Consider the following 24387-nt stretch of genomic DNA (forward strand, 5'->3'; position numbering starts at 1 on the left):
CCTTCATGAGACAGGCCATAGAATACAACAGCAGGGGTGTTATGGGACAACTTCATAAGATATTGCTTGGATCACAAATGGAGTGTACAATTCTGGTCACCACATAGTTGGAAAGCGTCACAACCTGGATTTTGCTGTGAGATTTACGCACCTGTGCAGGTAGGCTGAAGAAAAGGGTTGGCAAGCTCACTCGTGGCTGTGTACATTCCAGCTAATCACTGTTTAATTATGATGGTACTTAACTCCCCTCTTTTCATTCTAGTGTTGTTGAGTTGACTAAAAGCACAGCAACTTTTATGCTCCCTGCTTACCCTCGTTTTTTGTCTGGAAAGAGGACTACCATTTTGACAGACACTGTAAAGGAGTGGTATTTAGTTATTGTTTCCAGCCACAGTGTTAGCATTTAACTTTCAGTTAGAGGGTTTTAGTTAACTGCCCTGTGGACCAGTGTTTATTGCTTTCTTTTAAATTCTGCAACAGTTCTCATTGAAGTCAGTGAACTTAACTTGCTTTAGTGTCTCACTCTTTCTCTGCACTTCAACCATATCCAAACATTGTGTCGGCAAATCTCAATCAAGAAAGTGGACCCAGCAGAGACAGAACAGCTGACCGTGGTCCCAAGGTTTATTAGCCAGGTAAGGGAGAAGTTCCAGGCAATCCAATCTATGTTGGGGGAAGTGACTGAAGCAATGCGACAGATAATTTCAATTCAGCGAGCCCAGTCTGAGGTGGAGAAATAGATGTCATCCATCATAGCAACAGTTCCGCAGCTCACCACAGATAATGAGAATCAGGTGGCAGCCATCTCTGCTCTCACAGACATGGTCCATGAGCTTACAGCCGACAGCCAGTGTCAGTTGACAGCCATTAGCACTCAGACAAGTACAATTCAGCAGCCTTAGGCCACATCAGTCCCACTCCCAGCTCTTGGAGATCCTCTTGTTCTGCTGGCCTAACAACATCAGCCATAATTCCCTGAATCCTGTGACCATAGCAGAATCAGGTAGATAGATAGATAGATAGATACTTTATTCATCCCCATGGGGAAATTCAACATTTTTTCCAGTGTATTCCTCCACTGGACTCATTCCACCGAGATGCAACACTGAGCATCATAGGAAGTCATTCCTGCGTGTGGCCATCAAACTTTACAACTCCTCCCTCGGAGTGTCAGACACCCTGAGCCAATAGGCTGGTCCTGGACTTATTTCTACTTGGCGTAATTTACTTATTATTATTTAATTATTTATGGTTTTATATTGCTGTATTTCTACACTATTCTTGGTTGGTGCAACTGTAATGAAACCCAATTTCCCTCAGGATCAATAAAGTATGTCTGTCTGTCTGTCTGGACAGATACCCTGGTGACTGCAGGAATTTCATTACCCAGTGTGAGCTGACTTTCCAAGCCCAGCCTGGTTAGTTTGCTTATGATGTGCATAAATTAGCGTAAGTGGTAAATCTCCTGTATAGAGGTCCACTCAGCCCGTTTAACGCTCTACGGGAGTAAGGCTCACTCACTGCCCATTCATTTCAACATTTTGTTGTAAAGTTAAGGAGAGCTTTTGACCATCTAGTACTGGATCAGGAGGCTGCCTGCTGATCCAGTGTGCCAAGGTAGAGGGATGGTGAGTTAAATTCGGCACACGTGCAGTGGAGACAGGATGAAATGCGAGATTCCTCATCACAGCCTTGCAGCGCAGACTAAACGCAGGGGTCTGACATGAGATTGCACTCTGTGATGAGCAGGACAGTTTGGATGATGTGATTAATCTAGCTATTCGAGTAAAACAGCAGGTAACTGAGTGGCACAGAGAAAGAAAGTCCCTGGCCAGAAGAAAATAGTGCCAGCGAATGATGCAATCAAGGGCAACATCCTCCAGACTGTTCGCAAACTACCTCCTTTGCTTCTTTTGCATTTTTTTTCTTTCAAATGTGTTCTGCTACTTTTGGAGCCTGTGATATACATTTTGGTGGAGCAGTTTCGAGCCAATTGAGTGATCTGGCACTTTGCTATCTTTGAGTGTTTTGTTGAGGCTTCAGGTGAAGTGTGTGGCCTTGAGGCCAAGAAGTCTAGAATGCGGCGCAAGCCCATGATCAACTCAATTTCTTGTCAGTCTTGCCAATTGAAGTATTGAGGAAGATTGCAATCAACAAGGTTTGAATGGAAGGAGAGCGGGTGTTCAGCACCATCTCTCTCCCTCTCACTTGCTGCTCCTAGAGGAAGATATCCCTACATTTTAATGATCCGTCTCTCCCTCTCACTCAATGCTGCCACAGGATTGTGCTGGAGTCCTGGGTCTTGGACAAGGTTTAATCAATGCAGTTTGTGGATTGGATTCTTTAGTACATATTATAATGTCTTTCTAGTTGTTCCTTTTTTTGTTGCCATTTTGGGTGATTTTGAATGGGGTGGCCTGCAGATAACAAATGACAAAGAGCTAAATTGAAATGAACTCAGATGAACTGAATATGCCTGACTCTTCTGATTTTTGTGTTTTATACTGTTTTTCACTTGTTTTAAAACTTATTTGCGTGTCGGGGTTGTGTGTGTGGAAGGGGTGGTTGGCTGCTTTTCTTTGAATGAGTTCCAGGGTTTTCTTTGTTTTGTGACTGTCTGGGAAGATGAATCTCAAGGTTGTAGAGTGCATGCATACTTTGATAATAAACATACTTTGAATTTTTGAATCTTTGAATCTTGAGCTTCCTACTCTTTAGATCAGCATCTGAATTCCCAGCACCAAGTCCACAGTGGAGCCAATGCATGTGGGAGCCAATGCCTATCTCAAATAGGTGTGGCGCTTCATGGGGTTAGCAAACTTTTATCACCGCTTAATCCGAACTTTCAGCTCTATGCGGCCTCCATAAATGCACTCACCAGGTGACCTCTATAGGATTTAATTGGACAAATGAAGCAGACCAAGTATTCTCAGAACTAAAGCAGTGCTTCACCACTGCCCCATTGTTGCAAACACCCAGACACATCCCGGCCATTCATTGTTAAGGTTGATGCATCAGATGTCAGCATAGGAGCTGTACTCTCTCAGGCCTGTCTGCAGATAGTTGGCTGCACACTTGTGCCCTTCCTTAACTCTAGCCAAGAGTAACTACGATGTTAAGAAATGAGAACTTCTGGCTAACAAGGAGGCTCTGGAAGAATGGCGACATTAGCTGTAGGGGCAGATTTGATTTGATTTTTTGATTTGGATAGATTGCAAGTATATCTCCTACGTTTGGGACACTAAGAGATTCAACGCCCATCAAGCATGTTATGTCCTCTTCTTCACCTGGTTTAATTTCATCCTCACCTATCTCCAGCAAGGTTGGTACTCTCTTCTGGCAGTTAGATGGGTCTAAGGACAAAGACAGTCCAGAGCCCATACTTCCTCACTTGTGCATTGCTGCTCTGGTGATTTAGGGAATGGAAGTGGAGATGAAGGCCACCCAACAGTTGGATCCAGGCCCAGGTGGGGGACCTCCAACTGACTGTTTGTCCCCTCTAAGGTGCACTCCAAAGTGTTGGAATGGTGTCACACCTTTTGTCTAGTTGACCATCCTGAATTCAGTGGACCTGGGAGTTCATCAAGGGACAATTTTTGTGACCATCTATGTCCCAGGATGTCCACGACTTCATCTCTGCCTGCCCCACATGCTCAAAACAAGATATCATGCTAGCACTTTGTGGGTCTGCTATGTCCACTGCCTGTGCCCCATTGCACTTGGTCCCAGCTCTCTGTGGATTTCTTCACTGGTCTGCACCTGTCTAATGGAAACGCTACCATTCTGGTCATTGTGGGTCAATTCTCCAAGGCTATCCACTTTATTGCTCTCCCTAAGCTCCTGTTGATTTGTGAGACTGCCACCCTCCTGGTTCAGCATGTGTTCAGGCTGCCCTGCTTCCCTCAGGACATAATGTCTGATTGAGCACCATAGTTCATATCCTTCTTTTGAAAGGCTTGCTGTTTTCTTGTGGGAGCCACAACCAGCTTCTCATCTGGTTTCCATTTCCAATTTAACAGCCAGACTGAATCAGGAGTTGGAGACAACCTTGCACTGCCTTCCTTCATCCAATCCCACATCCTGGAGCTCCCAATTGGTTTGGGCAGAGACTGTGCACAATAGCATCCAGTCATCCTCCAGTGGCATGTCCCCCTTTGAATGCCAGAAGAGATTCCAGCCACTGATGGTAGTCAGTACACTGTTGATCCACTTCAGCCAGTCTCCCTCTCTCTCCCTGTCTCCCCCTCCCCCACCTGGGCCATATCTGAACATTGTGTCAGAAGGAAATACTGGAGCTTGACCAGGATGTTGGCTAGCATAAAGTGTTTTAGTTTTCTGGAGAGACTGGACAGGTTGGATTTGTTGAATTGAGGGAAGTATCTGTCTAAGCACTTGAACTGCCAGGGCATAAAAGACTATGGATCAAGTGCGAGTAAATGAGACTACTATGGATGGTCAGCATGGACATAGAATTGAATTGACATTATTACTTACATCCATCATATACATGAGGAGTAGGAATCTTTACGTTATGTCTCCACCTAAATGTGCAATGTGCAATTGTAGTAATTTATAATAAGTATTATGTACAACAGGATAGTCAGTATAACATAGAAATATACGGTAGTTGCATCAGTCTGATGGCCTGGTGGAAGAAGCTGTCCGGAACCTGTTGGTCCTGGCTTTTATGCTGCGGTACCATTTCCCAGAGGGTAACAGCTGGAACAGTTTGTGACACGAGTCCCCAATGATCCTTTGGGCCCTTTTTGCACACTTGTCTCTGTAAATGTCCTGAATAGTGGGAGGTTCACATCTACAGATGCGCTGGGCTGTCCGCACCACTCTCTGCAGAGTCCTGAGATTGAGGGAAGTATGGTTCCCATACTATACAGTGATGCAACCAGTCACGATGTTCTCAGTTGTGCCCCTGCAGAAAGTCCTTAGGATTTCAGGGCCCATACAACCGTAGACAACTCTGAGGTGAAAGAGGCGCTGTTGTGCCTTTTTCACCACACAGCTGGTATATAAAGACCATATGAGATCATTGGTGATGTGTATGCCGAGGAACTTAAAGCTGTTTACCCTCTCATCACCAGATCCATTGATGTCAATAGAGGTTAGCCCCCTCCATTCCTCCTGTAGTCCACAACCAGCTCCTTTGTTTTTACGACATCGAGGGAGAGGTTGTTCGCTTGACACCACTATGTCAGGGTGATGACTTCTTCTTTGTTGACCATCTCGTTATTGTTTGAAATTAGGCCAATCAGTGTAGTACACTGTGGTATAGTACGGTGTGGAGTAGCACAGTGTAGAACAGTAATACAGTGTGGAGTAGCACAGTATAGAACAGTGTAATACAGTGTGTAGCAGCACAGTGTGATGTAGTGTGAAGTAGTACAGTGAAAAAGTATAATACAGTGTGGTGTACAGTGTGATGTAGAACAGTGTGGAGCAGTACAGTATCGTACAGAGTAGAACAGTGTAGAACATGAGGGTAGCACAGTGTAGTGGGGCAAAGCAACTGTTTCTGTGCTGCATGTCTCTATTATTCAATGACCCTAGGCACTATGGGGTCTGCTGTGCAAGGCCTTGATCCTTGGCATTGCCGAAAGGTCTTGGGGTGTTGGGAGATGAGTTTCTCACCACACCAAACAGCCTCTGAGCTGTTTTGGAGCTACAGGATTCATATGGCTGTTTACTATTTATGACCCTTCACTATTCTTTCCCCTACAACACTTACTGACTTCAGTTTCACCTGGGTTATTTGATATCAAATTTCATCTTGATATTACGAGCTGCCACTCTTACCTCACCTCTTGATTAGGTCATTTCTCCATGTTGGCCAAGTCTGTACTAAGGTCTGGAGATTAATGTTCCAGGCAAAATCCAACCTAGACATTATGAGCCAGAAACAGGCCCTTTGGCCCACCATGTCCATGTCGATATTTTGCCATCTATACCAATCCCATTTGTTCACTCAGGGACCTGCCTATTTAAGTGCTTGTCTAAATGCCTCTCATACATACTGATTGCATCTTATTTGACCACCTGCTCTGGTAGTGTGTCCCAGATAGCAACCACTCTCAAAATAAAAAAAACTTACCCCACATATTCCATCCTCTCAGTTGTGCCCTCTTGTTTTGATCACTTGGAATATTGTGAACAGTTTTGAGCCCCTTATCTTAGAAAGGATGTGCTGAAACTGGAGAAGGTTTAAAGGAGATTTACAAAAATGATTCCAGGATTGAATGGCTTGTCATATGAAGAGCGTTTGATGGCTCTGGGTCTGTATTCACTGGTATTCAGAAGAATGAAGGGTGACCTCATTGAAACTTATTGAATCATGAAAGCCCTTGAGAGAGTGGATGTGGAGAGGATAGAACATAGAAATCTACAGCACATTACAGGCCCTTTGTCCCACAGCATTGTGCCAACTATGTAACCTACTCTAGAAACTGCCTAGAATTTCCCTACTGCATAGAACTATTTTTTCTAAGTGCCTATGTAAGAGTCTCTTAAATGACCCTATTGTACCCACTTCTACCTCCATCACTAGTAGTGCATTCCATGCACTCATCACTTTCCGTGTGAAAAACTTGCCTCTGACATCCCCCTTGTACCTACTTCAAAAAACCTTAAAACTTTGTCCCCTCATGTTAGCCATTTGGGAAAAAGCCTCTGGCTATCCACATGATCAATGTCTCTCACCATTGCTTCAAGGAGAAAAAGCCAAGTTCACTCTGTCACGTACCCCGTGACGGGTTACCAAACCAGCAGAATGGAATAATACGTTGGAGTCTGGTGGTACTGTAACTAAAGGTGTTTATTAGTAAACTAAGTAATACAGTACAATAAAATGCAAATATACATATAAAACAGGTTAGCAATGATATATACAGAAGTGTAGAAATAGAAATCAAAACCAAGCTCTATCAATGTCTAGGGGTAAATGAATAGTCTTATGATGGTGCAGAGTTTAGTTCAGTTTAGTTTAGGTCGAGGTAGTTGCCATTGTACCGTTGGGGAGAGAGAGAGAGTGAGAGATGAGCAGTTGCAGCAGGCAAACCTTCCGTTGTCTTCTTGTCCTGTTGTGCTGTTGTGGTCACCGACTGTGACCCCTCCGTTCCCGGCCAGACCGTTCTTCAGTGGTGAGCCCATTACCCAGGTGAGGGTGGACACACACACAAGCCCCCACCAGTCTGCCTTCACACACTGTGAGCCTCTGATCGATTCCCCCGAATCGATCCTTCAAGCCCCCACCTTCGTGTGGGTGCACAATGCTCCTTCAGTGTCCTGTGGCGTGTCTCCCTGTGTCTCAGCAGACTCGTCTTTTCTCTGCCCTGCCGGGGTACCAGCCATCCATCATGTCCATCACCTGGTCCTGCCTTGCTGTCTCAGCAAGAATTTTACAAGCAGACAAATAAAGTGTCCTTGGAGCAAAAGTAAATAATCAGCCATGGAGCCATAACTTTAAATCTTTGTCTCTCTCTTTCACATCTGCGCTGGGTGCCCCTTCCTCCTCTTCTCTCTCTCTCTCATTAGCAGCTCAAACAGTGTCCAAAAGCCAGTATCATTCTCCCGCCATTTTAAAGTGGTTGTCCACAGAAAATATGAACCCTAGGGGTACCTAACAACTCAAACTATTCTCATAAAGCATGCTGTCAACATCCTTGTAAATCTTTGCACACCTTCTATAGTATCCACATCCTTCCTGTAATGATGTGACCAGAACTGAACATAGTACTCCAAATGGTGTCTAACTAAGGTTTTATATATCCTCCCTGCTCTTGAACTCAATCCCACTGTTGATAGATGTTATGAATGTCTTCTTAACAACACTGTCAATCTGCAGAGCAGATTTAAGTGTCCTACGGACACAGACCCCAAAATCTTGCTGATCCTCCACACTGCTAAGAGTCTTACCATTAATATTATATTCTGTCTTCAAATTTGACAGAAAAATGAACTACTTCACAAATATCTGGGTTGAACTCCATCTGCCACTTCTCAGCCCAGTTCTGCATCCTAACAATGTCCTGCTGTAACCCCTTCACAACACCCCCAACTTTTGTGTCATCAGCAAACTTACTAACCCACCCTTCTACTTCTTAATCCAGGTCATTTATAAAGAGGAGGGGTCCCAGAACAGAACAGAACAGAACAGAACCACTGTCCTCCATGAAGAATATGAACCATCCACAACCACCCTTTTGCCATCTGTGGGCATGCCACTTCTGGATCTATAATTAAGGTCTCCTTGGATCCCATGCCTCATCACTTTCTGAATGAGCCTTGCATGGGAACCTTATCAAATGTCTTACTGAAATCCATATACACTACATCCACTGTTCTACCTTCATTAATGTGTTTTGTTACCTCCTCAAAGAATTCAATCAGGCTCGTAAGGTACGACCTGCCCTTGACAAAGACTACTCTTCGTCAGAGTATGTCTCTCCAAATGCTCATAAATCCTGCCTCTTAGCATCTTCTCCAACAACTTGCCCACCACTGAAGTAAGACTCACTGGTCTATAATTTCCTGGGTTATCTCTACTCCCTTTGTTGAACAATGGAGCAACAATTGCAACCCTCCAATCCTCTGGGCTTCTTCCATCCCTATTGAAGATGCAAAGATCATTGCCAGAGGCTCAGCAGTCTCCTCCCTTGATTCCCACAGTAGCCTGGGTTATATCTCATCTGGTCCCAGTGACTTATCTAACTTAATACCTTACAATAGCTCCAGCACATCCTCTTTCTTAATGTCTATATGCTCAGGCGTTTCAATTCACTGTAAGTCATCACTACAATTACCAAGGTCCTTTTCACTGGTAAATACTGAAACAAAGTATTCATCAAGTACCTTTGCTACCTCCTCTGACTCCATGCACATATTTCCACTGTCACTCCAGATTGATCCTAATCACACACAGTTCATTCTCTTCACATACTTGTAGAATGCCTTGGGGCTTCCTTAGTCTTGCTCACCAAGGCCTCTCATGGCTCCTTCCACCTCTCTTAATTTCATTCTCGAGCTCCTTCCTAGCACCCTTGTAATTTTCTAGAGCTCTAACAGCTTTCTAGAAGTCAAACAGGGTTCTTGAATCTTTTCTAAGTTTTTCTTTTCTTCTTAACTAGATTTTCTGCATCCTTTGTACACCATAGTTCTTTTACCCTACCATGCTTTCCCTGCCTCATTGGAATATACCTATGCAGAATGCCCTGCACATGTTTGCTAAACATTTACCACATTTCTACCATGCATTTCCCTGTGAACATCTGCTCCCAAGTTATGTTTCCAAGTTCTTGCCTAATAGCATCATACAAATGTTTGTATTTCCCCCTACCCCAATTAAATGTTTTCCCAAATTGTCTGCTCCTATCCCTCTCCATTGCCATGGTAAAAGAGATAGATTCTCCCACCAAGAGATCTGTCACCTGACCAGGTTCATTTTCCAATACCAGATCAAGTACAGCCTCTCCTCCAGTTGGCTTATCTATGTATTGTGTCAGGAAATCTTCCTGAAAACAGCTAATAAACTCCACTCCATCTAAACCTATTGCTCTAAGGAGATGCCTTAGAAAAGTTAAAATCATCCATCACAACAACCCCATTATTATTGCACCATTCCAGTCTCTGTTACTATTGGGGGGAGTTATTGCACCCATCCTGTTTCTGACTTCTACCCACAATGACTCAGTAGGCAATCCCTTCATGCCTTCCTCCTTTTCTGCAGCTGTGATACTATCCCTGATCAGCAGTGCCACTCCCCCACCTCTTTTGCCTCCCTTCCTGTCCTTTTTGAAACATCTATAGCCCAGCACACTCAGCAGCCATTCCTACCCAGAGTCATCCAAGTCTCTGTAATGGCCACAGCGTCATAGTTCCACCTATCGATCCACACTCTTAAGTTTATCCACCTTGCTTATGATACTCATTTCATTGCATTAAAATAGACACATCTCAAACCATCTGGCTGAGTGCATCTTTGCTCTATCATCTGCTTATCCTTCCTCTCAAGCTGACTCTACTTGTGTGCCAACCACCTCATCCTCTGCCTCTTCACTTCCATTCTTACCCTCCCTGCAAATCTAATTTAAACCCTCCTCAACAGCATTAGTATATCTCCCTCCCAGGATATTCATTCCTCTAGTGGGAGAATCTAAGATCAGAGGACACAACCTCAGAATAGAGATATGTCCTTTTAGAATGAAAATGAAGAGGAATTTCTTTAACCAGAAAGTAGCGAATCTGTGGAATTCTTTGTCACAGGCAGCCGTGGAGGCCAAGTCTATGTTTATTTGTCAGAGGTTAATAGATTCTTGATTGGTCAAAGCAAGAAGGGGATACAGGGAGAAAGCAGGAGATCAGAGCTGACAGGAAAATTGGATTAGCCATGAGGCAGAGCAAACTCAATGGGCCAACTGGCCCAATTCTGCCTCCATATCCTATCTACACTAATCCTACTAGCCTGCATTTATTTCATATCCCTTTAAGCCTTGCTCATTCAAGAACATGTCCAGATCCATCATTATATCTCTGAAACCTTTTGAGGGTTTCCAAGAAACATAGAAAACATAGTGCACAATAGAGGCCCTTCGACCCACAAAGCTATGCCAAACATGTCCCTACCTTAGAATTACCTAGTCTTTACCCATAGCCCTCTATTTTTCTGAGCTCTATGCAGCCGTTCAGGAGTCTCTTAAAAGACCCTCTCATTTCCGCCACCACCAGCAGCCCATTCCACGCATTCACCACTCTTTGTGTAAAAAACTTACCCCTGACATCTCCTCTACCCACTTCCAAGCACCTTAAAACTATGCCCTCTCGTGCTAGCCATTTCAGCCCTGAGGAAGAGCCTCTGACTATCCACACAATCAATGCCCCTCATTATCTTGTACATCTCTATCAGGTCACCTTTTATCCTCCATCGCTCCAAGGAGAAAAGGCCGAGTTCATTCAACCTATTCTCATAAGGCATGCTCCCCAATCCAGGCAACCTCCTTGTAAATCTCCTCTGCACCCTTTCTGTGGTTTCTACGTCCTTCCTGTAGTGAGGCGACCAGAATTGAGTACAGTACTCCAGGTGGGGTCTGATCAGGGTCCTATATAGCTGCAATATTACCTCTCGGCTCTTAAACTCAATCCCACGATTGATGAAGGCCAATACACCATAGGCTTCTTAACCACAGAGTCAACCTGCACAGCTGCTTTGAACATCTTATGGAGTTGGACCCCAAGATCCATCTGATCCTCCACACTGCCTAGAGTCCTACCATTAATGCTATATTCTGCCATAATATATTTGACCAAAATGAACCACGTCACACTTATCTGGGTTGAACTCCATCTGCTACGTCTCAGCCCAGTTTTGCATCCTATCAATGTCCCGCTGTAACCTCTGACAGCCCTCCACACCATCCACAACACCCCCAACCTTTATGTCATCAGCAAATTTACTAACACATCCCTCCACTTCCTCATCCAGGTCATTTATAAAAATCACAAAGAGTGGGGGTCCCAGAACAGATCCCTACCACTGGTCACCGGCCTCCATGCAGAATATGACCTGTCTACAACCACTCTTTGCCTTCTGTGGGCAAGCCAGTTCTGGATCCACAAAGCAACGTCCCCTTGGATCCCATGCCTCCTTACCTTCTCAATAAGCCTTGCATGGGGTACCTTATCAAATGCCTTGCTAAAATCCATATACACTACATCTACTACTCTACCTTCATCACACCCTCAAAAAATTCAATCAGGTTTGTAAGGTACGACCTGCCTTTCACAATGTCATACTGACTATTCCTAATCATATTATACCTCTCCAAATGTTCATAAATACTGCCTCTCAGGATCTTCTCCATCAACTTTCCAACCACTGCAGTAAGACTCACTGGCCTATAATTTCTTGGGCTATCCCTACTCCCTTTCTTGAATAAGGGAACAACATCCGCAACCCTCCAATCCTCCGAAGCCTCTCTGGTCCTCATTGATGATGCAAAGATCATTGTAAGAGGCTCAGCAATCTCCTCCCTCGCTTCCCACAGTAGCCTGGGGTACATCCTGTCCGGTCCCAGTGATTTATCTAACTTGATGCTTTCCAAAAGCTCCTGCACATACTCTTCCTTAATATCTATGTTCTCAAGCTTTTCTGTCCACTGCAAGACATCCCAACAATTGCCAAGATCCTTTTCCATAGTGAATACTGAAACAAAGTTGCTGTAACTTTGATCATGGAGTAAAGAGATGACTGACATCCATGGGCTGGATGTTTGGAGCTGGGAATCAATGAATGGTGCAAAATTGAGAGGATAGTGGCACCCACTTACTTGTACCTTTGTCTCTCAGGTTGTTTGTCGAACATGCTGCAGGAACAAATATCCACTTGGCTATCTGAAGGGCAGGCTGGCTCGGGTATGTGATCAGTGTCACAAACAGCTGCAGAGGACAGGTAATGAACATGTTCCACAGCAGAGATTACTGCCCTTTGATCTGTCTTCATTCTCCACTTCTCACTTCCTTCTCCATTCCCCCTCCTGTGACTGTTGTAGAGCACAACATAGCGGGTGGCAGTTAGTGTAGTAATTAGGACTACTCTTTACAGTACAGGCGACCCGGGTTTAATTCCTGCCGCTGCCATAAGGAGCTTGTTCATTCCCCGCATGCTTGTATGTGTTTCCTCCATCTGCTCTGGCTTCCTCCCACAGCCCGAAGATGTACCAGTTGGTACGTTAATTGGTCATTGTAAATTATCCCGTGTTTAGGCTAGAATTAAATTGGTGGATTTCTGAGCAGTACAGCTCAAAGAGCCAGAAGGGCCTATTCCACACTGTATCTCAATAAATAAAAGTAATTTTAAATATAGTATGAGAAAGATTGCTTGCCTGCTGGATTCTTGTGTTAGCCATTTCAACCCTGGGAAAAAGCCTCTGCTATCTACACGATTGATGCCTCATACACCTCTATCAGGTCACCTCTCATCCTCCGTCGCTCCAAGGAGAAACGGCCAAATTCACTCAACATATTCTCATAAGGCATGCACTCCAATCCAGGCAACATCCTTGTAAATCTCCTCTGTACTCTTTCTAGACCATCCCCTTCCTTTCTTTAATGATGTGACCAGAACTGAACACAGTATGCCAAGTGGGGTCTAATTAACATTTACCACATTTCTGCTGTGTATTTCTCTGAGAACATCTGCTCCCAATTTATGTTTCCAAGCTCCTGCCTAATAGCATCATATTTCCTCCACCCCAATTAACTGTTTTCCCAAATTGTCTGCTCCTATCCCTCCTCAGCGTGATGGTAAAGGAGATAGAGTTGTGATCACTATCTCCAAAATGCTCTCCCACTGACACTTGGCTTGCTTAATTTCCCAATACCAGATCAAGCCTCTCCACTAGTTGGCTTATCTACTTATTGCATCAGGAAACCTTCCGGAACACACCTAACAAACTCCATCATATCTGAACCCCTTGCTCCATGGAGGCAGCAATGTTAAGAATGTTAATATCACCCATCACAATTCCCCTATTATTATTGCATCTTTCCAAAATCTGCATCCTCGATTCTCTGTCACTATTTGGGGGGTGGGGTCAATAAAAATACCCAGTAGAGTTATTGCTTCCTTCCTGTTTCTGACTTCCACCCACACTGACTCAGTAGACAATCCCTCCGTGACTTCTTGCTTTTCTACAGCCATGATACAATCCCTCATTAGCAATGACACTCCCCCTCCTCTTTTTCCTCCCTCTTTGTCTGTTTTAAAACAGCTGAAGCCTGGCACACTCAGCAGCCATTCCTGCCCTTGAGTCATCCCAAGTCTCTGTAATGGCCGCAACATCATAGTTGCACGTATTGATCCACACTCTAAGTTCATCCACCTTGCTTATGATACTCCTTGCATTAAAATAGACACATCTCAAGCCATCTGGCCGAGTGTTTCTTTGCTCTATCATTTGCCTATTCTTTCTCATAAACTCCCTATAAGCTGTCACTACTTATGCGCCAACCGCCCCATCCTCTGCCTCTTCACTTCTGTTCCCACCCCCCTGCAAATCTAGTTTAAACCCTCCCCAATAGTATTAGCAAACCTCCATCCCAGGATATTGGTTCCCCTTCAGTTCAGGTGCAACCCATCCCAATTGTACAAGTCACCCTTTCCCCAAAAAAAGTTCTAATAATTCAAGAACGTGAAATCCTGCCCCCTGCACCATCTCCTCAGCCACTCATTCATCTGCACTATCTTCTTGTTCTGATCTTCATTGGCTCGTGGCACTGGGAGTTATCTGGAGATTACCACCTACTCTTCAACCTCCTTCCTAACCTTACTGCGCAGGACCTCTACCCTTCTCCTGCCTACGTCATTTGTACCAACATGTACCATGACCTCTGGCTATTATTGGAAGTAGTCAATAATAGGTTATTGATTTGTGGCCTTTGTACAAAGAATATAGAAAGCAGAACATTACAGTCACTTTGGTCCACAATGTGCTGACTCTTTAACCTGTTCTAAGATGAATCCAACCCTTTCCTATTTTCCTCCTACATATCCATATCGGATACAATCGGGTCTTCTAAGAGACTCCTGGATACGTACGTGGAGCTTAGAAACTTAGAGGGCTATTGGTAATTCTAGATAATTTCTAAAGTAAGTAAATTTTCAGCGCAGCATTATGGCCTGAAGGGCCTGTATTGTGCTGTAGGTTTTCTGTGTTTCTGTATTTCTTTCATCTACAGTACATACCTACTGCACCTAAGAGTTTCATAAGTGTCCCTAATGTATCTGCCTCTGCCACCACCACTGGCATGGCATTTGATGCACCTATTACTTTATGTATGATGTTCTTACCATTGATACAAGCACCCCATACTTTCATCCAATCACCTTAAAATTATACTCCTCATATAAGCCATTTCTGCCCTGGGAAAATGTCTGCAGCAATCCACTTGATCTACTCCACTTAACATCTTGTCCACTTCTATCAAGTCACCTCTCAACCTCCTTTGTTCCAAAGCGAAACGCTAGCTCGCCCAACCTATCCTCATAAGACATGCTCTCTAATCTAGGCAGTATCATGGTAATATCCTCTGCAACATCTCTAAAGCTTCCACATCCTTCCTATAATGAGTCAACCAGAAATGAATACAATATTCCAAGTGTGGTCTTATCAGTTACTGAACTCAAACCTCAACTAATGAAAACCAGCACACCATGCACCTTTTTAACAACCTTATCAACTGTGCGGCACCTTTGAGGGATCTAGTGACATGGATACTGTATTTTGTCTTCAAATTCGACCATCAAAAATGAATCACGTCACACATTTCCAGATTGAACTCCTTCTGCCATTTCTTAACCCCAGCTCTGCATGCTGGAAATCCAGAGGAACATACACAAAATGCTGGAAGAACTCAGCAGGTCAGGTAGTATCTATGGAAAGGAGTAAACAGTCGATGTTTCAGGCCAAGACCCTTCATGTCCTCCTCTACCGTAACGATGAGGTGACTCTCAGCTTTGAGGAGCACCACTTCATATTCCACCTGGGTAGCCTCCAATGGTATGAACTTCAATTTCTCTAATTTGTGGTAATTTTTTACTCCTCCCCTTTCCCTCATCTTCCATTCCCCACTCTGGATCTCTTCTCTTACAACTTCTCTTTGCCTTGCCTGCCTATCTCTCCTCCCTGGTGCACTCTTCCTTCCCTTTCTCCAATGGTCCACTCTCCTATCCTATCAGATTCCTTCTTCTTAGCTCTTATTCTTTTCCACCTCCTAACTTCTTACTTAATTCCTCCTAATCACTTTGGTTTAACCTATCACCTACAAGCTGTACTCTTTCTCCTGAGCCCTCTCCCCCCCCCCCCCCCCCAACTTCTTATTCTGGCTTTTCCGTCCTTCCTTTCCAGTCCTGATGTAGGTCCTCACCCTGAAACATTGACAGTTTATTTCTTTCCACAGATGTCACTTGACCTATTGAATTCCTTCAGCATTTTGTGTGTCTTCCACTTCCTCATCCAAGTAATTTCTAAAAATATCATAAAGCAGGTGTCCCAGAACAGATCCCTGTGAAGCACCACTGGTCACTGACCTCCAGGCAGAAAGCACTCCATCTACAATCACACTCTGACTTATATAGTCAAACCAATGCAGAATCTGCACTGCCAAGTTTCCCTGGATTCCATGCTTCCTAACTTACTGAAATCCATATACACCACGTCTACTGATCTACCTTCCTCAGTATATTCTTTGAACATCCTCAACAAATTCAGTCAGGCTCATGAAGTATCACTAAACTATGCTGACTATTCCTAATTAGATTATGCTTCTCCATATGCTCATATATCCTGTCTCCAAGAATCTTATCCAATAATTTGCCCACTGGTCTATCATTCCCAGAGTTATCTCTCCTCCCTTACTTGAGCAAAGGAATAACATGAACCCTGTTGCTAGTCCTGTGGCCAGTGAGGATGCAAATATTCTCCCTTACTTTCTGTAATAACCTGAGGTATATTCCTTCTGGCCCTGGGGATACAGAATCTGTTGGACTCTGGAGTAGTTCCCACTAATTGCAAGTTGATGGATTTTCACCACTGCTTAGAAAAGTCTCTCTACAGGCTCTCTGTTTCCTCAACACTACCCGCTCTTCCACCTGTCTTTGTATCATCAGCAAATTTAGCCACAAATTCATTAATACCATAGTCCAAATCATTGACATATGTTGTAAAAAAAACAGTAGTCCCAACACTGACCCCTGTGGAACTCCACTGGTAATTGGCAGTCAGCCAGAATAGGATCTCTTTATTCCCACTCTCTGTTTTCTGCCAACCAGCCAATGCTCCACCCATGCTAGTAACTTCCCTGTAATTCCATGGGGTCTTACAGGGTTGCGTAGAATTGTCAGGCAGGATTTTCCTTCATGAAACCATGCTGGCTTTGGCCTATCTTGTCATGTGCCTCCGGGTACTCCGTAGTTTCATCCTTAACAATCAATTCCAACAACTTCCCAACCATTGATGTCAGGCTAATAGGTCTTTCTGCTGCCTCCCACACTTATTAAATAGTGGAGTAACATTGGCAATTTTCCAGTCATCTAGAATATATTGATTCTTGAAAGATCATCGTTAATGTCTCCACAGTCTCTCCAACTACTTCCTTCAGAACCCGAGGTGCATTCCATCAGGTCCAGGAGATTAAGATTCCTGAGCACCTTCTCAGTCATAATTTTCACTGCATATACTTCACTTCTCTGATACTCTTGAATGTCCAGTATACTGCAGATATCTTCCACTATGAAGACTGATGCAAAATACGCAATCAGTTCCTTTGCCATCTCTGCATCTCTCATTACAATATCTCCAGCGTCTGAGTGTAAAGAACAAAATAATTTGGCATAAAATACACAATGGGCATAAAGAACACATTAAAGAAACAAAAATAAAATATAAATATAAAAGCAATCCTATAAAACACAATGTAGAAGTAACTGCTTATATATATATATAAACTGTATGGACTGTTGTAAAAAATACTACTTATAATGATGATTAGTGAGGCACAGAGAGATCTGTATTTACTGTCAACTACCTTTATTGTTTAAACTAACAAGTACATGAATTCATACACTAAATACCTTGTGTGCACACCTGCTAAGTCAGATTCAGATTCAGTTTATTGTCATTAATAAACCACAAATACAATGCAGTTAAAAAATGAGACAACGTTCTCCGGAATAATATCATGAAAAAGCGCAAAACAGACCACACAAGAAAAACCACATAACGTTTGGTAATCCCCAATCCAGAGTCCGGAGAGGCTGCTGCATATTGATATCGCGCTACCGTCTTAGCACGTTCCCCAGAAAGGGGAACCCATCAGACAAACCTAAAGCTACAAGACATACACAAAACCACATAGTTACATGTAGTTATAGTTAACATATAGTTTCAACAGTGCAGACAATACCATAATTGATAAAAGACTAACTGACAAAGACCACATAATTATAACACATAGTTTCAACAGTGCAAAACAATACCGTAAGAGCAGTCCATGCACGGTTTAAAAGAAAGTCTCAAAGTCCTGACAGCCCATCATCTCACACAGACGGTAGAAGGAAGAAAAACTCTTCCTGCCATGAACCTCCAGTGCCGCAGCTTGCCGATACAGCACTTTGGGAGCTCCGACCACAGCCAACTCCAAGTCTCTGACTCTCCCTGAATAATCAAAGAATAGCAAAGGTGTTACCCGGGCAAAGGAGTTTACTCTGGCCCGGTGTTCCTCATTGTTCAGATGCACTCGCCACTTGTTTCACAGAGGGTTGCTCATGCTTGTATCTGTGATGGTTATTCTTCAAAGTTACTGCTACAAGCACACACGAAGCATCCACTTTTATATCCATTCCTTATCAATTCAAATATTGCATTCCAGTGTCATTGGGCACAGGTCATGTGTCTGTCCTTTAAAAACTTGTTATTGACTCTGCTTCAAGCCAGCATCCATTTATTGCCCTCTCCAATCAAGTGACAATTGATAATTTATAGCTGTTTGTTCTCAATCAGCAATGAGCTCGAATCACTTCAGGCAAGCATCTACCCCAACATTCACAAACCTGGATTTTATAGCCACCCAAATAACATCTCACAAATAGCTTCTTATTTGGAAATGATCTCCAGTCCAGCAGATTACTTGAAGTATCATTGTGTCTTCTTTTAAAACATTGATCAATCCCAGCATGTCAAGCTCACAAAATGGAAAATAGAGTGTCTTCACAAAATGGCAGCTTCCATCTCCAAGCGTATGGCAAGAACAAAGACAATTTGTCTGCTTCCACTGTCCTTGATTCATTTGAATTCACTGATTTGTAAGTTGTTGTTCTTTCTGGCCAACATCTTCCTCCTCTTGATCCAAAGATATTTATCTTAGGATCACTATCCTCCACTACTCTGTTGACTATCCATTGGATTGCCATGGATCCCCAGCAGGAGTGCTGCACTTACATTATAACATTTACTTACTAAATTCATACAATTTTTATACCAGTCATCATTTTCTCAGTATTGCAAAATCATCACCCTCTACCTTTTGCATAATTTCAGCCTTCCATCTTCTAAGTTGATACAATATACACATTAAACCATACAACTATCACTGTACATAAAATTAATATTACAGAAGCATGAGAGATTATTCTTACCCATGGATGTATTTGAACATTTGAGCCCCAATTCCAAATCTTATCCCATAAGGTTGAGTCACTCAATATTTTATTTGCCTTATTATAACCAATACAGCATGGAAACAGGCCCTTTGGCCCTTCTAGTCTGTGCCGAATGCTTACTCTCACCTAATCCCACTGACCCACACTCAGCCCATAACCCTCCATTCCTTTCCTGTCCATATACCTATCCAATTTTGCTTTAAATGACAATACCAAAACTGTCTCTACCACTTCTACTGGAAGCTCATTCCACACAGCTACCACTCTCTGAGTAAAGAAATTCCCCCTCATGTTACCCTTAAACTTTTGCCCCCTAAGTCTCAACTCATGTCCTCTTGTTTGAATCTCCCCTGCTCTCAATGGAAAAAGCCTATCCACATCAACTCTATCTATCCCCCTCATAATTTTAAATACCTCTATCAAGTCCCCCCTCAACCTTCTACGCTCCAAAGAATAAAGACCTAACTTGTTCAATCTTTCTCAGTAACTTAGGTGCTGAAACCCAGGTAACATTCTAGTAAATCTTCTGTGTACTCTCTCTATTTTGTTGACATCTTTCCTATAATTCAGTGACCAGAACTGTACACAATACTCCAAATTCAGCCTTACCAGTGCCTTGTACAATTTTAACATTACATCCCAACTCCTACACTCAATGCTCTGATTTATAATGGCCAACATACCAAAAGCTTTCTTCACCACCCTATCCACATGAGATTCCACCTTCAGGGAACTATATACCATTATTCCTAGATCACTCTGTTCTACTGCATTCTTCAATGCCCTACCATTTATCATGTATGTCCTATTTGGATTATTCCTACCAAAATGTAGCACCTCATACTTATCAGCATTAAACTCCATCTGCCATCGCTCAGCCCACTCTTCTAACTGGCCTAAATCTCTCTGCAAACTTTGAAAACCTACTTCATTATCCAATTTACCACCCCATCTTCCAGATCATTAATATATATGACAAACAACATTGGACCCAGTACAGATCCCTGAGGCACACCACTAGTTACCGTCCTCCAACCTGACAAACAGTTATCCACCACTACTCTCTGGTATCTCCCATCCAGCCACTGTTGAATCCATTTTACTACTTCAATATTAATACCTAACAATTGAACCTTCCTAACTAACCTTCTATGCGGAACCTTGTCAAAGGCCTTACTGAAGTCCATATAGACAACATCCACTGCTTTACCCTCATCAACTTGCCTCGTAACCTCTTCAAAAAATCCAATAAGATTTGTCAAACATGACCTTCCATGCACAAATCCATGTTGACTGTTCCTAATCAGACCCTGTCTATCCAGATAATTATATATACCATCTCTAAGAATACTTTCCATTAATTTACCCACCACTGACGTCAAACTGACAGGCCTATAATTGCTAGGTTTACTCTTAGAAACCTTTTTAAACAATGGAACCACATGAGCAATACGCCAATCCTCCAGCACCATCCCCGTTTCTAATGACATTTGAAATATTTCTGTCAGAGCCCCTGCTATTTCTACACTAACCTCCCTCAAGTTCCTAGGGAATATCCCTAGGACCTTGACCTATCCCCACACCACCCTGAAACAATATTCCCACATTGCAATGAAACTGACTGTGACCACTATCCCCTCACCTCCCTGAAACTCACTGTGACCACCATCTCCACACATCACTGAAACTCACTGGGACTACTATTCCCACATTTCCCTGAAACTCACTGTGACCACTATCCCCACACTATCCTGGAACTCATCACGACCACTATCCTCTCAATAACCTGAAACTCACTGGGACCACTGACCTCACACTACCCTGAAAATCACCTGGGCCACGATCACCACACTATCCTGAAACTCTCTAGGACCTCCATCACAACTATACCCTGAAACTCATTTGGACAACTATCCCCACACCATCCTGAAGCTCACAGGGTCTGCTATTCCCACATTGCCCTGAAACTCACTGTGACCACTATCCCCACACTATCCTGGAACTCATCACGACCACTATCCTCTCAATTATTCTCTCGAATTATAGGAAAGATATCAATAAATTAGAGAGAGTGCAGAGACGATTTACTAGGATGTTACCTGGGTTTCAGCACTTAAGTTACAGAGAAAGGTTGAACAGGTTAGGTCTCTATTCATTGGAGCGTAGAAGGTTGAAGGGGAATTTGATCGAGGTATTTAAAATTTTGAGAGGGATAGATAGAGTTGACGTGAATAGGCTGTTTCCATTGAGAGTAGGGGAGATTCAAACGAGAGGACATGATTTGAGAGTTAGAGGGCAAAAGTTTAAGGGAAACACGAGGGGGTATTTCTTTTCTCAGAGAGTGATAGCTGTGTGAAATGAGCTTCCTGTAGAAGTAGTAGAGGCCAGTTCAGTTGTGTCATTTAAGGTAAAATTGGATAGGTATATGGACAGAAAAGGAGTGGAGGGTTATGGGCTGAGTGCGGGTAGGTGGGACTAGGTGAGATTAAGAGTTCGGCATGGACTAGGAGGGCCGAGATGGCCTGTTTCCGTGCTGAGATTGTTATATGATTATATGATAACCTGAAACTCACTGGGACCACTGTCCTCACACTGCCCTGAAAATCACCTGGGCCATGATCACCACACTACCCTGAAACTCTCTAGGACCTCCATCACAACTATACCCTGAAACTCATTTGGACAACTATCCCCACACCACTGTGACTGTTCCTAATCAGACCCTGTCTACCCAGATAATTATACATACCATCTCTAAGAATACTTTCCATTAATTTACCCACCACAGACATCAAACTGACAGGCCTATAATTGCTAGGTTTACTCTTAGAACCCTTTTTAAACAATGGAACCACATGAGCAATACGCCAATCCTCCGGCACCATCCCCATTTCTAATGACATTTGAAATATTTCTGTCAGTGCCCCTGCTATTTCTACACTAACCTCCCTCAAGGTCCTAGGAAATATCTTGTCAGGACCCAGAGATTTATCCACTTTTATATTCCTTAAAAGCGCCAGTACTTCCTCCTCTTTAATTGTCATAGTTTCCATGACTCCCCTACTTGTTTCCCTTACCTTACACAATTCAATATCCTTCTCCTTAGTGAATACCGAAGAAAAGAAATTGTTCAAAATCTCCCCCATCTCTTTCGGCTCCACACATTAGCATGTGTCTTAATAACTTCTGTATATTCAGTCCATTGATGAATTATCTCCTTTGCCTCTTCCACAATTTGTGTCCAGTCTGCAGTCAAATAAGGTATTGGTGGCAACTCAGTTACAACATAGTCCCACCAATATCAATCCTTATCAGTTCATTGGATTGCAAGCTTTTCCTCCACCACCTTCTCCACTGCTGGTTGAGGCAAAGTTTATCCTCCAATAGTCAAATTTAAAGTCACATCACAATATTGTAACTTTCCAAAGGATACTCCTTCCATCCCTTAGTATAACTAACTCATGGCTGATGTTGCTATATAATATGTTCGACCCACCAGTGCATACTGCAGGAAAGAATCATTCACAGGCAAAATAGACAATGAACAATTCTCATAAGTATTGAAACCACAATCCACAAATTTCTGTCTTGTCATCTCTTCTGGACAAGCCCAGTGGCTTCCGCCTCGATGACATTTCGATAAATCTAACCCTCTTCCAATACCATTCATAACAATAGCATGTTTTGGTGGGTTACTTAAGGATATCCAAATATTCTCATAATATTTACCCACAGTGTGAACCCTTTTCAATGAGTAAGTTCAAAATTATTTCCATGACGGAATGTGAAATACTGCACCAAAATAAAACCTCCCTTTACCATCATCACAAGTATCTAGAACTCTATTGGATAGTGTAAGACTTCTAATACGACATAAGGGAACCTCTTCTCCAACCCATTCTATTAATTGCTCATCTGATATCCAATTTGGTACTTGATGTGCATCAAGTTGTAAAAAATTCATATCAACCGTGGCAAGTAATCAACTAGTATAGGTACCACAGATCTATGTGTTCCTTTAGATAGGAGGTCTATGCGGTCATTTATCAAATTTGTTGTATCCTGAAGAGTTTTCAGAAATTTAAGTGAATCCAGTGTTACCTGCGATGCACTCCGGCCAATCTGACTAGTTTGCATCTAATCCCAATAATTTCCTCCAGTAATATCCCACATTTTTAGCTGAGGAGACTGTATCTGATAGTCCAATTCTGCTATATCTAAGGTATTGACTGTTGCTACCCCTGATGCGTAACCTGCTCTCACTAATTCCAATAGTCCTCTTTTCTTTCTATTTTTGATTGACCTAAACTCACTCCTGCTTAGTTGTCTCCCAAAATGGTGAGTAAATAATCGTCTTGTTGTAGATGAGCACCATTCAGGCACCATTATTTCAGTTAAATTAAAAATTACCTGCACTTGCTGGTATCATAGTACCAAAGTGACAAATTCCCCTATATCTTCTAACACTAATCCTACCATATTTGTATTACATGACGTCTCACTACATTCAGGCTCTGGTGTAGTTTTAGTTAATTGGGGTTCTGGAGTGATCAATTTCCTGTTAGTTTTGAAAACCCTGAAAGAACCTGACAGAAACTTACCTATGTCCCTTAGTGTCCTTTCCATTCTACTCTCCCTGTATTCTACATCCTCCTGTGGACAGTTGTGTGGGGGTATGTTCTGTCAGTATTGTAATTGGATTAAATCCAACATGTAGGCAAAATGTTGTACTGCCCAGAAAATTGCTATCAAGTGTTTTTCACATACAGTATACCCCTTCTACTGGTGAGAGCATATGCTACTGGTCTTAACTCTGCATGTGTCTCCTGTAATAGCATTGCTAAGAGGGTGGTGTCAGTTGTCACAACCTCCAATGAGAATGGCTCATTTAGATTTGGGGTTTTTAGAGCAGGCACAGTGGCCAGTGCTTGCCACTGTGATGGCCTGGATGTGTTCTGATTTCCATTCCTACACCACATTCTTTTTCAGTAATTCCATTAAAGGAGCTGCCTTAGTGGAAAATCCATCAATATGATCCCTACAGTATCCTACCAGCTCCAGAAAGGACCTCAGCCCTTTCACATCTTGGGGAATAGGCAGTTTCATAACCAATTCTACTCTTTGCTTATCAATGTTTCTTTTTCCCAGTGTCAAGGTCATTCCCAAAT

General features: G+C 42.9%; 1 protein-coding gene across 1 annotated transcript in view; it reads left to right on the forward strand.

Annotated features, from left to right (window-relative positions):
• The window catches only part of LOC140742090 (FYVE, RhoGEF and PH domain-containing protein 5-like), a 309076-nt gene that overhangs the window by 257148 nt on the left and 27541 nt on the right, over positions 1-24387 (forward strand). The window contains exon 18 of the mRNA XM_073072916.1: positions 12349-12451. Coding sequence (XP_072929017.1) covers positions 12349-12451 — 103 coding nt within the window. The remainder of the gene's footprint in view (positions 1-12348; positions 12452-24387) is intronic.

The sequence above is a fragment of the Hemitrygon akajei genome, chromosome 19 (genome assembly GCF_048418815.1).
Source record: "Hemitrygon akajei chromosome 19, sHemAka1.3, whole genome shotgun sequence".
Classification (NCBI taxonomy): domain Eukaryota; kingdom Metazoa; phylum Chordata; class Chondrichthyes; order Myliobatiformes; family Dasyatidae; genus Hemitrygon; species Hemitrygon akajei.